Source organism: Alosa sapidissima, chromosome 19, assembly GCF_018492685.1.
Source record: "Alosa sapidissima isolate fAloSap1 chromosome 19, fAloSap1.pri, whole genome shotgun sequence".
In the NCBI taxonomy this organism is placed as follows: Eukaryota; Metazoa; Chordata; class Actinopteri; order Clupeiformes; family Clupeidae; genus Alosa; species Alosa sapidissima.
In genome coordinates, this window is record NC_055975.1 from 31200656 (window position 1) to 31224899 (window position 24244).

Consider the following 24244-nt stretch of genomic DNA (forward strand, 5'->3'; position numbering starts at 1 on the left):
TCATCACCTCAGTAGTCTGGGCTACTACACATTAAAACACAGCATGACTCATCACCTTAGTAGCACATTAAAACACAGCATGACTCATGTAATTTACTAATGATCAAGGTTCACCAAATTTACCAAAAAAACACTATGTAATTGTAAACACATAATCTGTGTGTGTGTGTGTCTAGGGACAGAAGAAGTTTGATCAGAGTGATGACATGTTGGAGACAGAGAAACTTCCCACTATTGAAGAGAATGATGTAAAAGCCCTCGATGGTACGTGTGTGTGTCTGTCTAAGTCTGATTGTGTTTGTGTGTTTGGGGTTATCAATTTGGTTATCAATTTGGTTATCAATCAAATTGTTTTGCATAGTAAAGGAGTGTTTGATCATTATTTAGCATTTAAATGTATTAAACGTGTGTGTGTGTGTGTGTGTGTGTGTGTGTGTGTGTGTGTGTGGATCCCCCACAGAGGCGGAGCCAAATGGTGGCAGTGCTAGCGTCCGTGGCCTGTGTGAGGAGGAGGAGGAGATGCTGTCACACACACACACACACGCACACGCACACACTAACTCTGACCTGCGGGACGCCGACCAATCGTTGGACTGCCAGGACAAATGCCACTCCCACTTCCACGACACAGTGGCTCCGCCCGCGCAGCTGCATCACCATCACCATGACTACCACCACATCCTGCACCACCATCACTCGCAGAACCACCACCCGCACACACACACACACCGACACACACACGGTTATAGCCGGCAGCAGCTGCAGGAGGCGGGCATCGCCACACTCGCCTGGATGGTCATCATGGGGGACGGCCTGCACAACTTCAGCGACGGCCTGGCCATAGGTACACACACACACACACACATTATACACGCCTGGCCATAGGTAAACACACACACACACACACGTTATGCACACACACACATTATACACACACACACACCTGGCCATAGGTACACACACACACACGTTATACACACCTGGCCATAGGTACACACACACACACACACACATTATACACGCCTGGCCATAGGTACACACACACACACACACACACACGTTATACACACACACTTGGCCTGGCCATAGGTGCACACACACACATTATACACACACACACACCTGGCCATAGGTACACACACACACATTATACACACCTGGCCATAGGTACACACACACACACCTGGCCATAGGTACACACACATTATTCACACACACACACACACACACACATTATACACACACTACACACACCTGGCCATAGGTACACACACACTACACACACCTGGCCATAGGTGCACACACATACACACATTATACACACACACACATTATACACACACACCTGGCCATAGGTACACACACACATTATACACACACACACCATACACACACACGGCCTGGCCATAGGTACACACACACACATTATACACACACATACACACACACACGCCTGGCCATAGGTACACGCACACATGCACACACACACACACACGCACACAGATCATTTCAGCAACAGCCTGGCCATAAGTGCACACACATACCCCTATTCATGCAGACACACACGCACGCTCAAACACACATACACACACACACACACACACACTCCCATACGCATTCACGCAGCCACGCACGCATGCTCAAACACACATACACACACACACACACACCTATACGCATTCACGCAGACAGACACGCACACACACACACACACACACACAATTTCTGCAGCGGCCTGGCCATAGGTACGAATACACACGTGCATACTAGACTCTGACAAAGACGTGGCAGAAAGTTGAAACGTTAGTCCCTTATGTTGGCACTAAAATAAAATCTGCAGTTTATACATCTGTGTTGCTCCGGTAAAACTCCTCTTACACACATGCACACTTTGCTTCAGTGATGGCCTGAAGAAAGACCATTGTCTGTATGTTCACCTGAGTTTATTTCTATCTTCCGTGTGTGTGTGTGTGTATGTGTGTGCGCGTGTGTGTAGGAGCTGCGTTTACTGAGGGTCTGTCCAGTGGCCTCAGTACTTCAGTGGCTGTTTTCTGTCACGAGCTTCCGCATGAACTTGGTAAGACACCTGTGTGTGTGTTTGTGTGTGTGTGTGCGTGTGTGTGTTTATGTGTGTGTGTGTGTGTCATACCTTCAAACTAATCGCTTTTACTAATCGCTGAAATTCGCCATTTTGAATCAAAATATGCCATTCATGTGAATCGTGTTTTTTTTCGGGGGGGGGGGGGGTTGGGTGATGGAGCTTTTGCAGTTGCTGCTCCACGGATATTAGATCTGCCCCCTCCATTTCTGGCCTCTAATCCAGGCTACAAACCCACCTTTACTCCATTTCTGCCCTCTAATCCAGGCTACAAACCCACCTTTACTCCATTTCTGCCCTCTAATCCAGGCTACAAACCCACCTTTACTCCATTTCTGGCCTCTAATCCAGGCTACAAACCCACCTTTACTCCATTTCTGCCCTCTAATCCAGGCTACAAACCCACCTTTACTCCATTTCTGCCCTCTAATCCAGGCTACAAACCCACCTTTACTCCATTTCTGCCCTCTAATCCAGGCTACAAACCCACCTTTACTCCATTTCTGCCCTCTAATCCAGGCTACAAACCCACCTTTACTCCATTTCTGCCCTCTAATCCAGGCTACAAACCCACCTTTACTCCCTGCCCTCTAATCCAGGCTACAAACCCACCTTTACTCCATTTCTGCCCTCTAATCCAGGCTACAAACCCACCTTTACTCCATTTCTGCCCTCTAATCCAGGCTACAAACCCACCTTTACTCCATTTCTGGCCTCTAATCCAGGCTACAAACCCACCTTTACTCCATTTCTGGCCTCTAATCCAGGCTACAAACCCACCTTTACTCCCTGGCCTCTAATCCAGGCTACAAACCCACCTTTACTCCATTTCTGCCCTCTAATCCAGGCTACAAACCCACCTTTACTCCATTTCTGCCCTCTAATCCAGGCTACAAACCCACCTTTACTCCATTTCTGCCCTCTAATCCAGGCTACAAACCCACCTTTACTCCATTTCTGCCCTCTAATCCAGGCTACAAACCCACCTTTACTCCATTTCTGCCCTCTAATCCAGGCTACAAACCCACCTTTACTCCATTTCTGGCCTCTAATCCAGGCTACAAACCCACCTTTACTCCATTTCTGCCCTCTAATCCAGGCTACAAACCCACCTTTACTCCATTTCCGCCCTCTAATCCAGGCTACAAACCCACCTTTACTCCATTTCTGCCCTCTAATCCAGGCTACAAACCCACCTTTACTCCATTTCTGCCCTCTAATCCAGGCTACAAACCCACCTTTACTCCATTTCTGCCCTCTAATCCAGGCTACAAACCCACCTTTACTCCATTTCTGCCCTCTAATCCAGGCTACAAACCCACCTTTACTCCATTTCTGCCCTCTAATCCAGGCTACAAACCCACCTTTACTCCCTGGCCTCTAATCCAGGCTACAAACCCACCTTTACTCCCTGGCCTTCCTCGTTCCCCAACCCTGTACTGCTCATCCTCTGTATGTCTGGGTTGTGTGTCCTGATATTGAAGGTTTCCTTTTATTTATGTTTTATGTTCTTATGACCATATGACCTTATGTGTTTTCACAACCCCCCAACATGGATTTAGAATAAATAACCCCCCAACATGGATTTAGAATAAATAACCCCCCAACATGGATTTAGAATAAATAACCCCCCAGCATGGATTTAGAATAAATAACCCCACAACATGGATTTAGTTTGCAAGTATGGCCCCTTTTTCAGCCCTGGTTAGTTTATAGGTATGGTTTGTGTGTGTGTGTAGGTGATTTCGCCGTGCTGTTGAAGGCCGGCATGACGGTCAAGCAGGCAGTGCTGTATAATGCGCTGTCAGCCCTGATGGCGTTCTTCGGCATGGCCACGGGCATTCTGATTGGTCACTACGCTGAGCACGTGGCCACATGGGTCTTCGCCCTCACCGCGGGTCTCTTCCTCTACGTGGCCCTGGTAGACATGGTGAGTACCACACGTGCGCGTGTGTGTGTCTGTGTGTGTGCATGCGTGTGTGTGTGTCTGTGTGTGTGTGCATGCGTGCGTGTGTGTGTGTGTGTGTGTGCACCTATGGCCAGGCTGTATGCCCGGAGATGCCCACTAGAGATGCCCACTAGTTGCAGGACTTTTAATGCCATGGCAACACCTCCCATGGGCCCAATCACACACTGGCAAAGCTCAACAACAGTTCACAATTAAATACATATCCTACCTTTTCCTGTAACCCGATAAAATCCATTGCAATGAACGTCATCTGAGATGTTAAAACATGTGTTTCGAACATTAAAGCGTAACCCGAGTTCAACGTTAGTTTAAAAGCATAAAAGAGCCACTTTTATAGTATTATTTATAAGCTTGTCTGTATTGTCCTTTTCGGGTCCAATGGCCTTTTGAATGGGAGTCGTAGGGGCACTACTATTTTGATACATTTGATATGTCAAATCTCTATTTTTAAAATACTAAAAAGGCTCGACACCACATGAAACTTTGGTCGAAGTATCACCAGTGTCTCTACACATGAACTCGAGCATTGATAACATTGTTTGTGTACACAGAGTTTAATAAAAGGGTTTGAACAACTCACTTGGTTTTTTCTTGCCAGTCTTAGTGTTTTCAAAATAGCGATTTTGACGCTATCATGCATCAAAATAGTAGTCCCCTAACGACTCCCATTCAAAAGGCCATTTGACCCGAAAACGACAATGCGGTCAAGCTTAAAAGTGGCGCTTCTGACGTAATTATGCTTTTAAACCAAAGTTTGACTCGGGTACATTCACAAAAAGACCCTAGGTTGCATTTTGGCAAGAGTTACGCTTTAATCTTTGCTGGCGCTCACACTGAAGCATCCACTATCACAAATCGTCCTCTTTTAGGCAAGGCTATGTTACTACCGCTCACACACACACAAGGCTATGTAACTTCCACTCACACACACACACACACACACACACACACACACAAGGCTATGTTACTACCGCTCACACACACACACAAGGCTATGTAACTTCCACTCACACACACACACACACACAAGGCTATGTTACTACCGCTCACACACACACAAGGCTATGTAACTTCCACTCACACACACACACACACACACACAAGGCTATGTAACTTCCACTCACACACACACACACACACACAAGGCTATGTTACTACCGCTCACACACACACACACACACACAAGGCTATGTAACTTCCACTCACACACACTCACACACACACACACACACACACACACACACACACACAAGGCTATGTTACTACCGCTCACACACACACACAAGGCTATGTAACTTCCACTCACACACACACACACACACACACACACACACACACACACACACAAGGCTATGTTACTACCGCTCACACACACACAAGGCTATGTAACTTCCACTCACACACACACACACACACACACACACACACACAAGGCTATGTTACTACCGCTCACACACACACACAAGGCTATGTAACTTCCACTCACACACACACACACACACAAGGCTATGTTACTACCGCTCACACACACACAAGGCTATGTAACTTCCACTCACACACACACACACACACACACAAGGCTATGTAACTTCCACTCACACACACACACACACACACAAGGCTATGTTACTACCGCTCACACACACACACACACACACAAGGCTATGTAACTTCCACTCACACACACTCACACACACACACACACACACACACACACACACACAAGGCTATGTTACTACCGCTCACACACACACACACACACACAAGGCTATGTTGTTACTTCCATTCAATTAGACGCAAAGCGTTGGTGAGACACGCAACAGATAAAATGATGGGCGTGCGTGTGTGCATGTACAGATGGCAGAGATGCTCTTGTAGACAGTGTGTGTTTATGTAGATAGATAGATAGATAGATAGATAGATAGATAGATACTTTATTGATCCCCAAGGGGAAATTCAACAATTTATGTGTGTGTGTGTGTTTATGAGTGTGGTTTGCTTGTCATGTTGCACTGATGCTATTACATAGTGAGTTGTATTGATGTGTGTCTGTGTGTGTGTGTCCGTTTACAGGTGCCAGAGATGCTCCATAACGATGCTAGCGAGCAGGGCTTCAGTCACTATGGTTACTTCCTCCTCCAGAACGCCGGGATCCTGCTTGGCTTCGGCATCATGCTCGCCATCGCCATCCTGGAGCCACACATCCAACTCCACTTTGACCTTTAACCTTCAGCCTTTGACCTTCGCCATCCTGGAGCCACGCATCCAGCTCCACTTTGACCTTTAACCCTTTACCCCTTAATCATTCCACATCTCCACACATCTGGAAGTGAGTGTGTGTGTGTGTGTGTCAGGTCTGTCATTTTGTGCTGTTACAGAAGCAAGCTAAGCAGCTAGTACTCAGTGTTAGTGATGATATTTGCAGTCAGTGCAACAGTATATTTTTGTTAGTGATGATGTTTGTTTGCATCATGAAAAGCGTTTTTTTTTGTGTATATGTGTGCATATGTGTGTGTGTGCTCATATTTGTCTGTTACACTGAAGGGAACTGTGTGTGTGTGTGTGAGAGAACATGCCACGAACATGTGTGTCCAGAAAAATAAAGTTACATGTGCTGAACTGCTCCCTGTGCTTTCCTTCTGTGTACAGCAGGGGTGTGTGGGTGTGTGTTCAGGGCCGTTCCACCAGGAACTATAACGATAACTGTAACTATAACTATAACGATAACTGTAACGATAACTATAACTAACGATAAATATAACGATAAATATAACTAACGATAACTATAACCATAACTAACAATAGCGATAACTATAACGATAAACCACACTGACCAACAATAAAGAAAGTCTCTCTTAGTGTTGATAAATCTGATGACTAAAATTTGATGGATTCTAATTGGCTGTCAGCTTTTTAATTGTTCCGAAACAATATCCCCAATAATATCATTCTTTATAGTTATAGTTAATTTGTGGACATCATCATTCATACTAGCTAGAACAATATTTTTTTGCCGTGAGACCACTTAGAGCAGAAGTCTTGATACAAGAGCATTACAGCATATTTAGACACTTTAGAGCACATTCAGACACTTTGCAGCACATTTAGACTCTTTACAGCACATTCAGACACTTAACTGCACTTTGCAATTCCTACTGGAGTTGTATTAGGTGGTTATGCGTCCGCCATATTGCTGTGGACAACGCCTTTACTGTCTATGGGCAACACTTGCCGGCAATCAGAGACACCTGATTTCCAGTCAGAGTCACATGCTCCTCCATTGGCCTCCAGTGATTGTTGCCCCCACCAAGATGGCGGCACTATTTACGCACGTTCTGGAGCCCAATGCGATATCTAGCTTTCTAACATCTATGATGTAGCCCACCTAAAATGCACAGTGTCAAAGTGTTGTAATTCTCCATTCCCCTAGATGGCGCTGCTTGATGTTTGTTGGCTGAGCCGTCCTATGTAGTGTAGAAAGAGAAGATCAACTATCGTTTCTCTTTTCCCCTCTTATCAAGTGAAGACAGAAGGAGAGAGAAACTGACAACACACACACACACACACACACACACACACGGGAAAAATCTTTTTCAATATTGATATTAGCTAGTAAAAGTGGAAAGAAGCTTTAGTTATCATGAACTGCCGTTTACACACACACACACACGGGAAAAATCTTTTTCAATATTGATATTAGCTAGTAAAAGTGGCAGGAAGCTTTAGTTATCATGAACTGCCGTTTACACCCACACACACACGGGAAAAATCTTACCACACAAAAAATCTTTTTCAATATTGATATTAGTGGCTTCTTTTTAAACGGAGCCGCTTGTTTCCTTTGCGTGTTTTAAAGGCCTATATGACTATTGCCTGTAGTGGCCACCGGGTGATGCATTATGTTCATGTTTAAACTGAGTGAGATTGAATTTGAGTTACAGTGATGGAATGTGTTAGTGATAAAGCATGTAGCTAGCTATTAGAGATTTTGCATTGCTGTATGTAGATACAGTTTATAGTTTTTTTTGTGATTACCGTAAAACTCCAAAAAATAGCCCGGGCTTTTATTTTCCCAAATCGCCAAACTGCACCGGCTAGTATTAGAGACAGGTGTCTATATGAGACAGGCCTTTAATTCCCTTTACACAAAACTTTTCCTTTGCAAAGATAAGAAATATTATCAAATGAATTATTTCAAACGCACTGAACGCCTACCCATATTACTAGACTATCCAATGACAGGCTTCAATTACGGATCATCACAAAGAGATTTACAAAGTGCTCGTACCACACCATTGAAAGCTAATATTTGGTCTCTAGCAACCTACAGCAACCTAAATCTAGCAGCCTACAGCAACCTAGGTATGAAAAACATCAGCAAGAAATTTGCTGTTCTAGCTGGTCAACCATCATAGGGTGGTCAAACAAGGTGATCAACAATCTGGTCAACCAGCAAACCACCTTAAGCTGGTAAGGCTGTTTTTTTCAGTGGGGATAAAACTGGCTTAAACAGACGATCTAGGAGAATTTAGGAGATTAAATACAACACGAGACTAAAAAACAGACCAGGCTTCTATTTGGAGATTAATTCTGATTTCTAGATAGATAGATAGATAGATAGATACTTTATTGATCCCCAGGGGAAATTCAAGATTCTAGTGTGTGAATGTAAAAACAGGTTATTATGATATTCTCATTGATGCTTTACGTGTCGTTAGTTACACACACATTGTTAGCCCTCTGTGCACGCAAACACATACTGTAGATAACTTAAGTTGTGTATAGTATATATACTCTTTTGATCCCGTGAGGGAAATTTGGTCTCTGCATTTATCCCAATCCGTGAATTAGTGAAACACACTCAGCACACAGTGAACACACAGTGAGGTGAAGCACACACTAATCCTGGCGCAGTGAGCTGCCTGCAACAACAGCGGCGCTCGGGGAGCAGTGAGGGGTTAGGTGTGTGTGTGTGTGTGTGTGTTTGAAATGGTGACCCCATGTGGAAAGCCCTCAACAGCAGTGGAAAACTAACCATGACCCCCCCATGACCCCAATGCAGTCCTGGTCCCGAGATCCCTTAATACTGGTTTGACACACTAACACAGTACTGGTAAACACACACACACACACTAACACAGTACTGGTAAACACACACACACACACAAGTGCGTTATAACTGCCCGATAATAGCCCAAAGTGCGTTACCAAGATGGCTGCCGAGTGGAGGGACTTGACTGCAGTCTGTTTTGTGTGTGGTCATGTGATGTGTGTGGACTGTAGTCTAGTGTGTGTGTGTGAGTTTCTGTAGAGTGAGTGTGTGAGTGTGTGTGTGTGCGTTTCTGTAGAGTGTGTGTGTGTGTGAGAGTTTCTGTAGAGTGTGTGTGTGTGTGTGTGTGAGTTTCTGTGAGAGTTTCTGTAGAGTGTGTGTGAGTGTGAGAGTTTCTACAGAGTGTGTGTGTGAGAGAGAGAGTTTCTGTAGAGTGTGTGTGAGTGTGAGAGTTTCTACAGAGTGTGTGTGTGTGTGTGAGAGTTTCTGTAGAGTGTGTGTGTGTGTGAGAGTTTCTACAGAGTGTGCGTGTGAGAGAGAGAGTTTCTGTAGAGTGTGTGTGTGTGTGTGTGTGAGTTTCTGTAGAGTGTGTGTGTGTGTGTGAGTTTCTGTAGAGTGTGTGTGTGTGTGTGTGAGTTTCTGTAGAGTGTGTGTGTGTGTGAGTTTCTGTAGAGTGTGTGTGTGTGTGAGTTTCTGTAGAGTGTGTGTGTGTGTGTGTGTGCTGCAGTCTATTCCTCTGGTGTCTTTTCTCTCTCTCTCTCCACCTCTCCTCTTTTCTCCCTCTCTCCCTCCCTCTCTCCCTCCCTCTCTTTCCCTCTCTCCTCCCCCCCTCCCTCTCGGATGAGTGTGTAGTGGACAGGCACATCTCGCTTAGGGGGCAGAATCCCAAGCCCTGCACGAGAGGTGTCCAGCTCTGGCGTGGGGTGTGTGTGTGCGAGCTCCAGGCGGCAGTAGAGGAGCAGCACACACACAAGCTGCTTGAGCTCCGCCAGGGCGAAGTAGCGTCCAGGACACTTGCTGCCCCCAGAGCCGAACGGCATCAGGAAGTAGCGGAGCCTCTGACCGCGCTTGCAGAAGTCAGATCGCCGCCCGCCATCCGACACGAAGCGGTCAAACCTGTACACCTGAGAAACGCACGCACGCACGCACACACACGCACGCACGCGCACGCATACACACACACACACACACACACACACAGGTTAGACTGCTAGACCGGCGCATGCATCAGAGTTAGTTGGGAAAGGCGGTTGTAAGCAGAAAGATTCTGCAGGTAGATTACAGGAGGAGAGGAGGAGGAGGAGAGAGGAGGAGAGAGAGGAGGAGAGAGGAGGAGAGAGAGGAGAGGAGAGGAAGAGGAGGAGGAGAGGAGGAGGAGGAGAGAGAGGAGGAGAGAGGAGGAGAGGAGGAGGAGAGAACGAGGAGGAGAGGAGGAGAGAACGAGGAGAGAGGAGGAGAGAGGAGGAGGAGGAGAGAGGAGGACAGAACGAGGAGAGAGGAGGAGAGGAGGAGGAGAGAACGAGGAGAGAGGAGGAGAGGAGAGAGGAGGAGAGAACGAGGAGAGAGGAGAGAGGAGGAGAGAGGAGAGAGAGAGGAGGAGAGAACGAGGAGAGAGGACGAGAGAGGAGGAGAGGAGGAGAGAGGAGAGGAGGAGAGAGGAGAGAGAGAGGAGGAGAGAACGAGGAGATAGGAGGAGAGGAGGAGAGAGGAGGAGAGGAGGAGAGAGGAGGAGAGGAGGAGGAGAGAACGAGGAGGAGAGGAGGAGAGGAGGAGGAGGAGAGAGGAGGACAGAACGAGGAGAGAGGAGGAGAGGAGGAGGAGAGAACGAGGAGAGAGGAGGAGAGAACGAGGAGAGAGGAGAGAGAGAGGAGGAGAGAACGAGGAGAGAGGACGAGAGAGGAGGAGAGGAGGAGAGAGAAGGAGAGGAGGAGAGAGGAGAGAGAGAGGAGGAGAGAACGAGGAGATAGGAGGAGAGGGGAGGAGAGGAGGAGAGGAGGAGAGAGGAGGAGAGAGGAGGAGAGGAGGAGGAGAGAACGAGGAGGAGAGAGGAGGAGAGAACGAGGAGAGAGGAGGAGAGAGAGGAGGAGAGGAGGAGGAGAGAACGAGGAGGAGAGGAGGAGGAGAGAACGAGGAGGAGAGAGGAGGAGAGAGAGGAGGAGAGAACGAGGAGAGAGGAGGAGAGGAGGAGAGAGGAGAGAGAGAGGAGGAGAGAACGAGGAGAGAGGACAGAGGAGGAGAGAGGAGAGGAGAGGAGGAGAGAGGAGGAGAGAGGAGAGAGAGAATGAGGAGAGAGGAGGAGAGGAGAGAGAGAGGAGGAGAGAGGAGAGAGAGAGGAGGAGAGAAGAGGAGGAGAAAGGAGGAGGAGGAGAGAGGAGGAGAGAAGAGGAGAGAACGAGGAGAGAGGAGGAGAGGAGGAGAGAACGAGGAGGAGAGGAGAAGAGAGAGGAGAGGAGGAGAGAGGAGAGGAGAGGAGGAGAGAGGAGGAGAGAGGAGAGGAGGAGGGAGGAGGAGAGGAGGAGAGAGGGGAGAGGAGAGGAGGAGGAGAGAACGAGGAGGAGAGGAGGAGAGAGGAGAAGAGGAGAGAGGGGAGAGGAGAGAAGAGGAGAGGAGGAGAGAGGAGGAGAGAAGAGAAGAGAGAGGAGGAGAGAGGAGGAGAGGAAGAGGAGAGAACGAGGAGGAGAGGAGGAGAGAGGATGAGAGAGGAGGAGAGAACGAGGAGAGAGGAGAAGAGAGAGGGGAGAGGAGAGGAGGAGAGAAGAGAGGAGAGGAGGAGAGAGGAGGGGAGAGGAGAAGAGGAGAGAGGAGGGGAGAGGAGGAGAGAGGAGAGAGGAGGAGAGAGGAGAAGAGAGAGGAGAGAGGAGGAGGAGGAGAGAGGAGGAGAGAGGAGAGGAGGAGAGAGTAGGAGAAAGTGCCTGTACGCCAGGAAACACACGAGCATCCTATGCAGAAGCGTTTTCAGTCGGAATTATGTGATCATTGGTCCAAGCTGCCAAGGTAAAAAGTTCCCTCCCATGTCTATCAACTTTCGGTTGATAGGGGGCCAAAGTGAGTGGCAGCAAGGGGAAGGGGAGGGGCCAAAGTGAGTGGCAGCAAGGGGAAGGGGAGGGGCCAAAGTGAGTGGCAGCAGGGGGAAGGGGAGGGGCCAAAGTGAGTGGCAGCCAGATTGGCCGATATGCAAGTCTATCATTAAGGCATGATGATAACTAAGAGTTTTCACAGCAATCAACCAGTGGCAGAGAACACACAGGATAGCAAATAGTATTGGACACACACACACACACAGACCTGTGGCTCAGGGTAGATCTCACACACACACACACACACCTGAGGCTCAGGGTAGATCTCACACACACACACACACACCTGAGGCTCAGGGTAGATGTCGGGGTCCATGTGCATGCTCTGGGGATAGAGGGCGATGATGTCATCCTTGCGGAGATGGATGGAGCACTGGGGCGCCAGGTCCAGCTGGAAATCCTCCTGACACACCCGCACGTTCATGGAGGCCGATGACAGACGCAGACTTTCACACACCGCACTCTCTACACACACACACACACACACACACATATCGTGGGGAGTTTATTTTGTCGTTTTGGCAAGTAGCCGTATAATTAGCGGGATAATGTATAGAACGCCGGTCATTACTGTGAAAATAAGTCCCTTCAGGGCGGAACAAGACTGCACTGCGCGTCGGGGTCCGGTTCGCCCTGTCGGGACTTATTTTCCGGCGTTCTATACATTATCCCTTACATAGGGACGCTATACTATAAGGCATTTGGGAATATTATACTATAAGGCATTGGGGATAACATACTATACGGCATTATGTGTGTGTGTGTGTGTGTGTGGGTGGGTGGGTGTGTGTGTGTGGGTGTGTGTGTGTGTGTGTGGGTGGGTGTGGGTGTGTTGTACCTAAATAGATCATACGGTCCAGATCCTCAAGTGTAAGTGTGACATCATCATTAAGCGCCAGGCCATCCCCCTGGATACCAAGAACTTCCTGAATCTCAGACTTCACCGCTGCAAGGGCTTCTGGGTGGGTAAGCAGGTGGTAGACTACCCAGAATGCAGCTGGGATGGTGTTGCCCACAGACGCCCACAGGATGGCAAAGTGATGTGCTGAGGAGACACAGTGTGTGTGAGTGAGTACATACCTCATGTGTGTGTGTGTGTGTGTGTGTGTGTGTGAGTACACACCTCCATGTGTGTGTGTGTGTGTGTGTGTGAGTACATACCTCCATGTGTGTGTGTGTGTGTGTGAGTGAGTACATACCTCCATGTGTGTGTGTGTGTGTGTGTGTGTGTGAGTGAGTACATACCTCCATGTGTGTGTGTGTGTGTTCACTATAGTGAAACCTCACACATACACACACACACATACAGGTTTCACTATAGTGTGTGAGAGGATATGTTTATGTGAGAGGAAGTTTTCTAGCAAGGTGTATGAATACCTTTCACTGGTGAGTATGAAAGCATTTTAGTTGTGTGTGTAAAATGTTTCACTAGTGTTTATGCAAGATTTCACATGTGTTTGTGAGTATCAGCTGTTTGTATGAGAGCATTTCAGTTGTGTATATAAGTAAGTTTTTCAGTCTAGTGTGTGAATGACTTTGGTTGCACTTGAATATATGTGTGTGTGTGTGTGTGTGTGTGTGTGTGTGTGTGTGTGTGTGTGTATGTATGTGTGTGTGTGTGTGTGTGTGTGTGTGTGTGTGTGTGTGTGTGTGTGTGTGTATGTACAGTATGTGTGTGTGTGTGTGTGTGTGTATGTACAGTATGTGTGTGTGTGTGTGTGTGTGTGTGTGTGTGTGTGTGTGTACCTGTGACGAGTACGGTGAAGATGTCGCCGTGTGTGTACTGCAGCTGTGTGTGTGTGTGTGTGTGTGTGTGTGTGTGTGTGTGTGTACCTCCGTGCTGGGCGTCGGTGAGCTGGTACTCGTTCAGCAGCTGTGTTCTGGTCCTGATGAAGTCGGACGGGTCGTTCCACTGCTGCATGCGGCGGGGGTGGAAGTGGGCGATGAGTTCCCCCCGCGTTGCCTTGGTCCGTCCCAGTAGCCAGATGGGCACGCCCCCCATCAGCAGGGGGAACCGGCGGTCGAACGCCGCGAAGCTTCGGCGCAAGGCCTCCATGCCGCCCGGCGCGTGTGTGTGTGTGTGCGTGCCGTAGAGCGTCAGCAGAGACGCACGGAACATCAGGCGCTCGCACAGATCATACAGCCCCGCCTCCCGCCAGCCCACGCCCCGCCCACACAGGAAGTGATGTCGCAGCTCCGCCAGCAGGTTTCCCATCATGCCTTTGGAGAGGCGGGACAGGGCGTCGCCCTGCAGGAGCTGGTAGCTGCTCTGGATGCGATCCGATAGGCCGGGGTAGGCCACGCCCCTTATGGGCGGGTAGCCGAATGTGGGAGGAGCCATACTGTCAGTAAACGCGTGGAAGTCCAGCTGGCGGCCATGTTTGACCACAGCAGGGTAGAGGAGAGGGTCCATCACAAACGTCATGTACCGACCTACACACACACACACACACACACACACACACACACACACATTAACACACACTCACACACACAATCACATTAACACACACACACACACACACACACACACACACACACACTCACATTAACACACACTCACACACACAATCACATTAACACACACATACCCAGCCCCACATAAACACACACCCACACACACAAGGCAGCATCACCAACGTCACGTGCTGACGTCCAGCTGGCGTCAGCACGTGTGTTGCAGCTGTGTGTGTGTGTGTGTGTGTGTGTGTGTGCTGCAGCTGTGTGTGTGTGTGTGTGTGTGCTGCAGCTGTGAGTGGGTGTGTGTGTGCTGCAGCTGTGTGTGTGTGTGTGTGTGTGTGTGCTGCAGCTGTGAGTGGGTGTGTGTGTGCTGCAGCTGTGCGTGTGTGTGTGTGTGTGTGTGTGTGTGTGTGTGTGCGTGTGCGTGTGCGTGTGCGTGTGTGTGTGTGTGTGTGTGCGCGTGTGTGTGTGTGTGTGTGTGTGTATGTGTGTGTGTGTGTGTACCTGCGATGAGTACGGTGAAGATGTCCCCGTGTGTGTGTTGCAGCTGTGTGAGGAGTTTGAGGGCATCGTGTCCAAACTCTACGGCTTTCCCCACAAACGGCAAACGGCTGGTCACCAGCGGAGGCTCGCCCTCTCTCCTGAGAACACACACCACAAAGCATCAGTGTGTGTGTGTGTGTGTGTGTGTGTGTGTGTGTGTGTGTGCTCCCCCTCTCAATATAGTTCAAAATAGCACCAAACCTCATCAGTAGCTCAGGGTCTCTACACATAAAACAAAGCACCAACAACATACAGTAGTTACAGAAGACTGTTAAGAACACCACACACACGCACACACACACATCACACTAACACCACACACACACACACCAACAACATAGTTACAGAAGACTGTTAAGAACACAACTGCCCTCCCACCAGCTCCTCTAAGCCAGTATGGCAAGGACTCGTTGTGCTGTCACATTTGGTTAATCTGTTACTCGAGCTGCAGTTGGAGGAGCTGGTATTATCTTATCTTAACTTAACTTAACTTGTCTTATCTTATCTTATCTTATTCATGCTGGGGTTGGAGGAGCTGGTATTATCTTATCTTATCTTATCTTATCTTCTGGAAAGCTTCATGAAGATTGTTGATAGGCATGCCCCTATGAGAAAGTGTATTGTAAAAGCAAGACCAGCTCCATGGCTGAATGAGACTCTAAAGAGCCTCATGAAGGAAAGAGATGAAGCCAAATCTACATTAGTAAAGTCTGGATTAGTGGAAGATTGAAGTACTGTCAACTGAGGAATCAGGTTACAAAACTGAATAGATAGATAGAAGATGGTAAAGAGCTTTGGAAAACCCTTAATGAAATAATGTGGAGACGGTCAATCGGTCAGCATGTTTCTGACCAAACCATCTGATATTGCAAATTATTTTAATGTTTTTTTCATAGATAAGGTCTATGCGCTAAGGCAGAATATGAACTACTATCTCCATAGTAAAGAAGATGGGTTGTGGTATCTCCATGGTGAGGAAATGTCTTTCTTATGTCCCTACACACATCGTGGGACAGGTGGCTAAATCTTTCATTTTAAATCACCTGGATTATTGTGCACCTGTATGGTCATTTGCATCTAAAGGTCAACTAAAGAAATTACAAACTGCACAGGACAGAGCGGCCAGGTTAGTATTGCATTGTCCCATAAGAACGAACATAAGTAGTATGCACCGTCGACACTCTTGGTTAATGGTAGAGAACAGGCTGGACTCTCTTGGTTAATGGTAGAGAACAGGCTGGACTCTCTTGGTTAATGAGAACAGGCTGGACTCTCTTGGTTAATGGTAGAGAACAGGCTGGCCACTCTTGGTTAATGGTAGAGAACAGGCTGGACTCTCTTGGTTAATGAGAACAGGCTGGACTCTCTTGGTTAATGGTAGAGAACAGGCTGGACTCTCTTGGTTAATGGTAGAGAATAGGCTGGACTCACTTGGTTAATGAGAATAGGCTGGACACTCTTGGTTAATGAGAACAGGCTGGACTCTCTTGGTTAATGGTAGAGAACAGGCTGGACACTCTTGGTTAATGGTAGAGAACAGGCTGGACTCTCTTGGTTAATGAGAACAGGCTGGACTCTCTTGGTTAATGGTAGAGAACAGGCTGGACTCTCTTGGTTAATGGTAGAGAACAGGCTGGACACTCTTGGTTAATGGTAGAGAACAGGCTGGACACTCTTGGTTAATGGTAGAGAACAGGCTGGACACTCTTGGTTAATGGTAGAGAACAGGCTGGATTTCTAAACTACATTTTTCAGAAACATTGTCTTTTCTTCTCAACCTGTTTTCTTATACGACCAAATTGTTATCAAGCTCATTCTCAATTGACTAGGTGTGATCAAGCTCATTCTCATTTACGTAAAATGAATGGCAAAGTATCTTTTGAATACCATCTGAGAATACATTATCTAAATTTGTGAGTAGGGATTAGACATTGATTGGATTTACTGTATGAATGTAATAATGAATGAAATACTGTAATTTATTTTGAATATTTCTTGATGGTGTCTATAATGATGTCTACAATGTTTTACTGCTTTTAAATTGTCAGTGTTACAGGGCAATGCACACGCACACACACACGCACGCACGCACACGCACACACACACACACGAGTTATAGACTATCTTCCAAAGTAGCATACAATAGGCTACCATGTACTTCCACCCTGCTGAAAAAAACAGCCTGACCAGGTTAAGGTGGTTTGCTGGTTGACCTGCTTCTTAACCAGCTGGTTTGACCACCCTATGATGGTTGACCTGCTAGACCAGAAAAACTCTTGCAAAAAACATATCTTCAGCTGGTTTACCCAGCTTACGATGGTAATTCAGCTGGTTTTGCTTGTTGTACCACCTCAAGCTGGTCATTTTAGCTGGTGTTGCTGGTCTACACTGCTGGTTTAACTGGCCATGCCAGCTTATGTTGGTCATTCTAGCAAACCAGCATGACCATCTTACACCAACAATATCAAGCTTGACAGGCTGGTCACCAGCATGACCATCTTGCAGCAGCTGTATCCCACACGACAGGCTGGTCACACTAGAGTTCTCAACGGGTCGGGTCGGCCCGACAAACCTGACGGGACCCGCAGGTTCGGGTTGTAAATATAATAATAGGCTGGGTTCGGGTTGTAAATATAATAATAGGCCGGGTTCGGGTTGTAAATATAATAATAGGCCGGGTTCGGGTTGTAAATATAAGCAAATGACTCAGGTCGGGTCAGACCTCGGGCTTAATCTTTTCCGCTCAGTGAAAAATAAACATTTATTAATCATCGCAGCTGTTCACTGTAAAGAAAGTCTGGCTGCTGCGTGCAACGTGCATCATGGAGAGGGGCGGGGGGGCAGACCTTTAGCCTGGAGGAGAAGATGGAGTTGGTGAAAAGTAAACTTGCCGCAGGTGAATTCACTGTCACTACTACAGGAGTGGGAAAATCAGAGGTCTGGAAAGTGTTTGGAGTGGTGCTGGATTCTGATGGAAATTCTACAGGTTATGTGCAATGCTCAAAATGCAAGGTGCTGATGAAATATGTGACCCTGCAAGGTGAAACCAGTCGCTTTGGTAAAATTTACAAAATGAAGTTATTGTGCTCATATGAACGGCCATAAACTAAGCTTTCCAACGATATGTATATCGAGGGTATTGCAAAGTATCACTAAGATAACTGCATCCAAAGTTGCCATGGTTCTCCTGACGATACTCCAGAAGAGGAGAAAATCACTGTTTTAAGTAAATTGTCATGCTAATGTGTTGAATCTTCACCTAAATTAAGTCAGAGTTTAACACAGGGGTCTCAAACTCCCGGCCCGCGCCCGGCCCAATTCCGGCCCGCGGCCTATTTCAAAATAATAATGTAATTAGGCACTTGAGGGTATTTTTAATTGCGACAAACAACAACATTGTCTAAAATAGACGATAGATCCAAGTACGGTAACAAATCTCATTTGTACTCTCCTCCACTAGTTGCTAGACATCCAGAGCTTGATTCAAGCCCAAAATCGCTGCACACAGTTTTAAGGAAATACAGTGTATTAGTAGCCTGGCGGGCCATCCTATATCATTGAAGTGTATAATCTGGAATCGAACCATTCACCTCGCTTAATCCAAGGGGCGGGCAGAGAATTGTCTTTCAAACTGCCTAGGCATGCAATAGGCCAGCGCTACGACCATATCCGTATCCGGTCGGCAAAACGGCAAATACATCCTTCTTCGAAAGGAATGACTTAAGTGCATTGTGTTGCTCAACTTTCAAAGAAAAGCACAAGTCCAACTCCTCCAAAGTTGACACCAACGCCGATTCAAACAACCGCTCTTCGTTCGCCATAGCCACCTTCCTTGTTCACCGTCACAGGACTGTCGTTATCCTGTTAAGCCCACCTTCTCTCTAACAAAATAGAGTGCTGTGATTGGATGAAGTCCACGGCGTCAGCCAATAGAAATCCCTATGGTTTGATACTAGACGTACAGGCTGAGCAAATTAATTTGCCGCCACTAGGGTGCGTCTAGATTTCTAGGCTAGTGTATTAGCCTACACGCGAGAAACATGAAGACGTGCATTTGTTTGTAATGACGCGGAAGCGATGCAGGCCATAGTGCACAAATTGAAGCAGAAATAGGCCTACACCAAATGTTGAAAAAACGTTCACGTGTGATGAAGTCTTGGGTAGGCTATGCTATTCACCTATTCTGATTCTGAAGGAGAATATCTGCCTTTTGGATATTATATTATAATCGATCGTCTATTGACAGTGATAGTCACGGTGCGTCTGTGAATGGAGAGGCGTCTTTGCGTACGATGGTGTCCACTAAGCATACCATGCTTATTTCGACCCTTTGCCCAAAATAGCTTGAGGTGGCAGTGGAAATATGATGATAGTGTCCGTAATGGACGTGGTACAGACAGCTCTGAAGAACTACAAAGTCACACGCGATAGGAACTGATTTGACCAGGCTACTTTATTGTAGACCTATAATAACGGTTTGTGGAACAGGCTAGTAATAGTTTACTATTGTTACATCTTAGGCCTACTGTTTTCCTGTTAATTTGTTATTTGGGTAATATGACAAAAAGAAAGTAAACCTGCTCAAATAGTTCAACATCCAGTATTTACTGAAAGGTGCATAATTTGAGGTGCTTACCATCCAGTGGCAAATTAGATGGGCAAATTTACCCCCTTCATAAACTTTTGTTTATACTCAAATATTTTTACATTTACAGTAGGACTTTATCTCTGTCAAGCCATGGCCTTTTGAAATTTTGATGTGCCAGGTTTAAATAAGTTATGAGAGGAAAATATTTTTATTTTGTGTGAAACACACACATACCTGTTTTTATGCTTTTTTGTTTCTTTTCATAATTTGTATTTATATTTATTTTATCATTATTTTATAGCACAGGTCTAAAAATAGATAAAAAGACTTGCACTTTCTGTTTGCAGTTTTGTATTTGAAAATACAGTATTTGAAAAAAAAAAAACATTGGATTTTAGGAAATAGACATTCTTTTTTGTATTATTCTTTAACACTGACGCGGCCCTCCAATCAGATGACGTTGGCAGAAGTGGCCCCCAGCTCATTTGAGTTTGAGATCCCTGGTTTAACAGTCAAAACGTAGCCTATGTTTTAGGTCGGGCCGCGGGCCGGGTTCGGGCAGATAATTCATGTTGATGTGTTGGGTTACATCGGGTCCGGGCTTTAAAAGCCACGGGCCGGGCCGGGTTGTTTTTTCAGGCCCGTTGCTATTAGGACATGTACCGCTGTCGTTTAAGATGTTTGTTATTAAGCCATCCCTCAAAAAACCTAGCCTTCACCCTAAAATCTGGCCAACTATAGGCCTAAAACTAAAGTTTTTAATGACCTGCTTACTGCTGCTGATAATGGATATTTATCAATACTGGTCCTCCTGGACCTCAGCACAGCCTTTGACACCATAGACCATGACATACTACTTCATAGACTTGAAAATTTGATAGGCATTAAAGACTCAACACTCGCTTGGTTTAGATCATACCTTTCATACCTTGTACAGGTCCGCAATAAACCATCTACCCAGACTATGGTAAAATATGGAGTGCCTCAAGGCTCTGTACTAGGACCCCTGTTATTTTCTCTTTATATGCTTCCCCTAGGCTCTGAAATTAGGAAACATGGAATTTCCATTCTTATGCAGATGATACACAACTATACCTCTCCATAAAACCTGATGAATTAATTGACACATGTATGAGACATAAAGACATGGATGATAAACTATTTCCTGCTTTTGAACTCTGATAAAACAGAAGTCATGGTTTTAGGTCCTAAAAAGATGAGAGATATCCTATCCTCATCACAGGCTACATATAGTGATCTTCCACTGACCTCATCCACAAGTGTTACAAATCTAGGAGTTTTTAAGACCAGGACCTATCACTGAATAATCACATAAAACAGATCACCAAAACTTAATTTTACAAAACTTTATGTTAAGGAACATTTCAAAGATAAGGAAGTCCTTATCCTTAACAGACGCCGAGAAATTAACCCATGGATACTTCAAGGATAGACTATTGCAATAATACCAGTCTAAAGAGCTTACAAAATACAAAATGCAGCTGTTCGCACACTCACTAGGACTAAAAAAATATGAACATATTTCCCTCATCCTAGCATGCCACACATCACACATCCCATGATGCCACACTACACATATCCCATGATGCCACACACCACACATCCCATGATGCCACATATCCCATGATGCCACACTACACATATCCCATGATGCCACACATCACACATCCCATGATGCCACACTACACATATCCCATGATGCCAAACACCACATAACCCATGATGCCACACATCACACATCCCATGATGCCACACATCACATATCCCATGATGCCACACATCACATATCCCATGATGCCACATATCCCATGATGCCACAGAACACATATCCCATGATGCCACACTACACATATCCCATGATGCCACACACCACACATCCCATAATGCCACACATCACACATCCCATGATGCCACACATCCCATGATGCCACATATCCCATGATGCCACACACCACACATCCCATAATGCCACACATCACACATCCCATGATGCCACATATCTCATGATGCCACACACCACATATCCCATGATGCCACACATCACATATCCCATGATGCCACACATCACATATCCCATGATGCCTGTATTTATAAATGTGAGAACATGTACAAAATGTACATTTGTAAACTTTTATGTGAATAAAACAACAACAAGAACAACAAGAGTTGCACGTCTGTAGAATGTTTTTTTCCAAATGCCTTTATTTAATCATTTATAGGATCTGTGAGCATTTTGTCGCATGCACACAAGTCAGTAGCTACAACTGCTTGGATATTCCACTAGGAGTCTCAAGTGCTGGTTTCCGTCCTCCACATGTGACTGACATATATGGTGCAAAACTCACATGTGACTGATATATATGGTGCAAAACTCGCAAAACTGATTCAATTGACAGGATTTTTAGGGCGATTAGAGAGAGAGAGAGAGAGAGAGAGAGAGAGTATAGTATAATATGGTCTCTGCATTTATCCCAATCCGTGAATTAGTGAAACAGACACAGCACACAGTGAACACACAGTGAGGTGAAGCACACACTAACTCGGCGCAGTGAGCTGCCTGCTACAGCGGCGCTCAGGGAGCAGTGAGGGGTTAGGTGCCTTGCTTAAGGGCACTTCAGCCGTGGATTGGGTTGGGGATCAACCCGGCAACCCTTTGGGTACAAGCCCAAAGCCCTAACCAGTAGGCCACGGCTGCCCCATAAGAGAGTCTTTGATGTTACAAGTACACGTACAAGGGCAAAGGTCAATTGGTTCAAACTGAGGACAATGTCCACTGAAGACCCCTCTTCCAAAACATCAAAAACACTCACACAAACTTAATTTACTCTTAATGAAAGCTGCCAGTGGGGAAATGAATGTGACCCAACTTACCAAACACAAAACAATTATACTCTGTATCATACACACACACACACTCGTTCTCTCTTTCACACACACACTCTCTTTCTGTTAATGTCTGTCTCTCACACACACACTCCTTTTCTCTCTCACACACAGTCTTTCTCTCTCTCTCACACACACACACATACACACACAGACATACACACACACAGACACATACACACACACAGACACACACACACATACTACACACACACAGACACACAGCTGCTGTAGTTTTCCAGCCCTCACAGGAGAATGTAAACAAGAAAAGAATGTAAACAAGTGGAAGTGTAAACGAGTAGAAGGAGCAGATGCAGAGAAGAGAGCGAGTGCTGGCGTTCTTACCGTTGCCTCCCAAACCTGCGGGTGAGGAAGAGGAGGAGGGAGAGGAAGAGGAGCAGAGCAGTTAAAACACACTCCAACATTCCGGCTCTAGACTACCCGTCTGCTGCACACACACACACACACCGTCATAGCGGAAGTGACCGCATGGTCCTGTCAAAAGGGTTCAACTCCTCCCCCGAACACACACACACACACCAGACTTTTGCAAGCCCTGTTACATGCTGCAACACGTAATCACACACACACACACACACACACACCAGCCCTGTTACATGCTGCAACACGTAATCACACACAGAGGAATGAATAGTGAGGCACCTTAGGGTCATAGGCTCACATAGTTCAGCGTGTTACTGAGTGTGTGTGTGTGTGTGTGTGTGTGTGTGTCTGTGAGTGTGTGGGTGTGTGTGTGTGTGTGGGTGTGTGTGTGTGTGTGGGTGGGTGTGTCTGTGAGTGTGTGTGTGTGTGTATGTCTGTGTGGGTGTGTGTGTGTGAGTGAGGTCATGGGCTCGCCTAGTTCTAGCTCACTCATATTGTGTGTTACTGAGTGTGTGTGTGTGTGTGGGAGAGATGGGTGGAGTCACAGATTGGGTAGTCACAGCCAAATCCCACACTGAGAATCTCTTTCTTTGCATTCTCACTGGACAAAAGAAATACACACACACAGTGCACACACACACACATACACACACACACACACACAGTGCACACACACACACACAGTGTTCCTTTGTTCCTCCTTCTGGGAATTCTCTCTCTCTTTCTCAAGCCAGTATAGTATTGCGCCATCTTCTGGCCTCCTTATTCAGTCTAAAAGGTTACAAAGGTTGTCCACTGGCCTACTGTTACATAACATTCAGTCTAAAAGGTTACAAAGGTTGTCCACTGGCCTACTGTTTTACTGCTACACTGTACAGGCTAGATTAGCACATATGCACAACCCCTCCCTCCCTCCCTCAGCCTGGATTGTAGCCGTAACTTAATACCTAATACTTAATACTTGACCACTTGACCATTGGCTGTAACCCTATTATTTCAACCTATTCTTGCACTGATATAGTTTATATAGGGGGGCACCTCACTTTTATTCGTTATTTCCCCAAAATTGCCAAATAATAAAGAGCATCCTTCAAGCCTTTTGGATAACTGAAACAATATGATCACGGGGGAAAATAGTGCAAGAACATAGCGGTCATAGCTTATAGTGTTT

At 46.3% G+C, this 24244-nt stretch overlaps 2 protein-coding genes across 6 annotated transcripts in view; one reads left to right on the top strand and one right to left on the bottom strand.

Moving 5' to 3' along the window:
- Positions 1 to 6686, top strand: part of slc39a6 (solute carrier family 39 member 6) — a 21531-nt gene extending 14845 nt beyond the window's left edge. For all 5 annotated transcript variants that reach the window (XM_042071367.1, XM_042071370.1, XM_042071372.1 and 2 more), the window contains 5 exons: positions 177 to 264; positions 461 to 844; positions 1997 to 2077; positions 3838 to 4028; positions 6141 to 6686. In XM_042071367.1, the coding sequence (XP_041927301.1) occupies positions 177 to 264; positions 461 to 844; positions 1997 to 2077; positions 3838 to 4028; positions 6141 to 6293 (897 nt within the window). In that variant the 3' untranslated portion in view covers positions 6294 to 6686. The remainder of the gene's footprint in view (positions 1 to 176; positions 265 to 460; positions 845 to 1996; positions 2078 to 3837; positions 4029 to 6140) is intronic.
- Positions 6687 to 7789: 1103 nt separating this feature from the next.
- On the bottom strand, positions 7790 to 23259 carry LOC121692774 (cytochrome P450 7B1). Its single transcript, XM_042071650.1, has 7 exons — positions 23035 to 23259; positions 15159 to 15295; positions 14028 to 14627; positions 13033 to 13239; positions 12481 to 12659; positions 9899 to 10241; positions 7790 to 7803 (listed from the first exon to the last, which is right to left on the bottom strand). The coding sequence occupies exons 1-7, from the start codon at positions 23112 to 23114 to the stop codon at positions 7790 to 7792; spliced, it is 1560 nt and encodes a 519-aa protein (XP_041927584.1). The 5' UTR covers positions 23115 to 23259.
- Between the last annotated feature and the right edge of the window lie 985 nt (positions 23260 to 24244).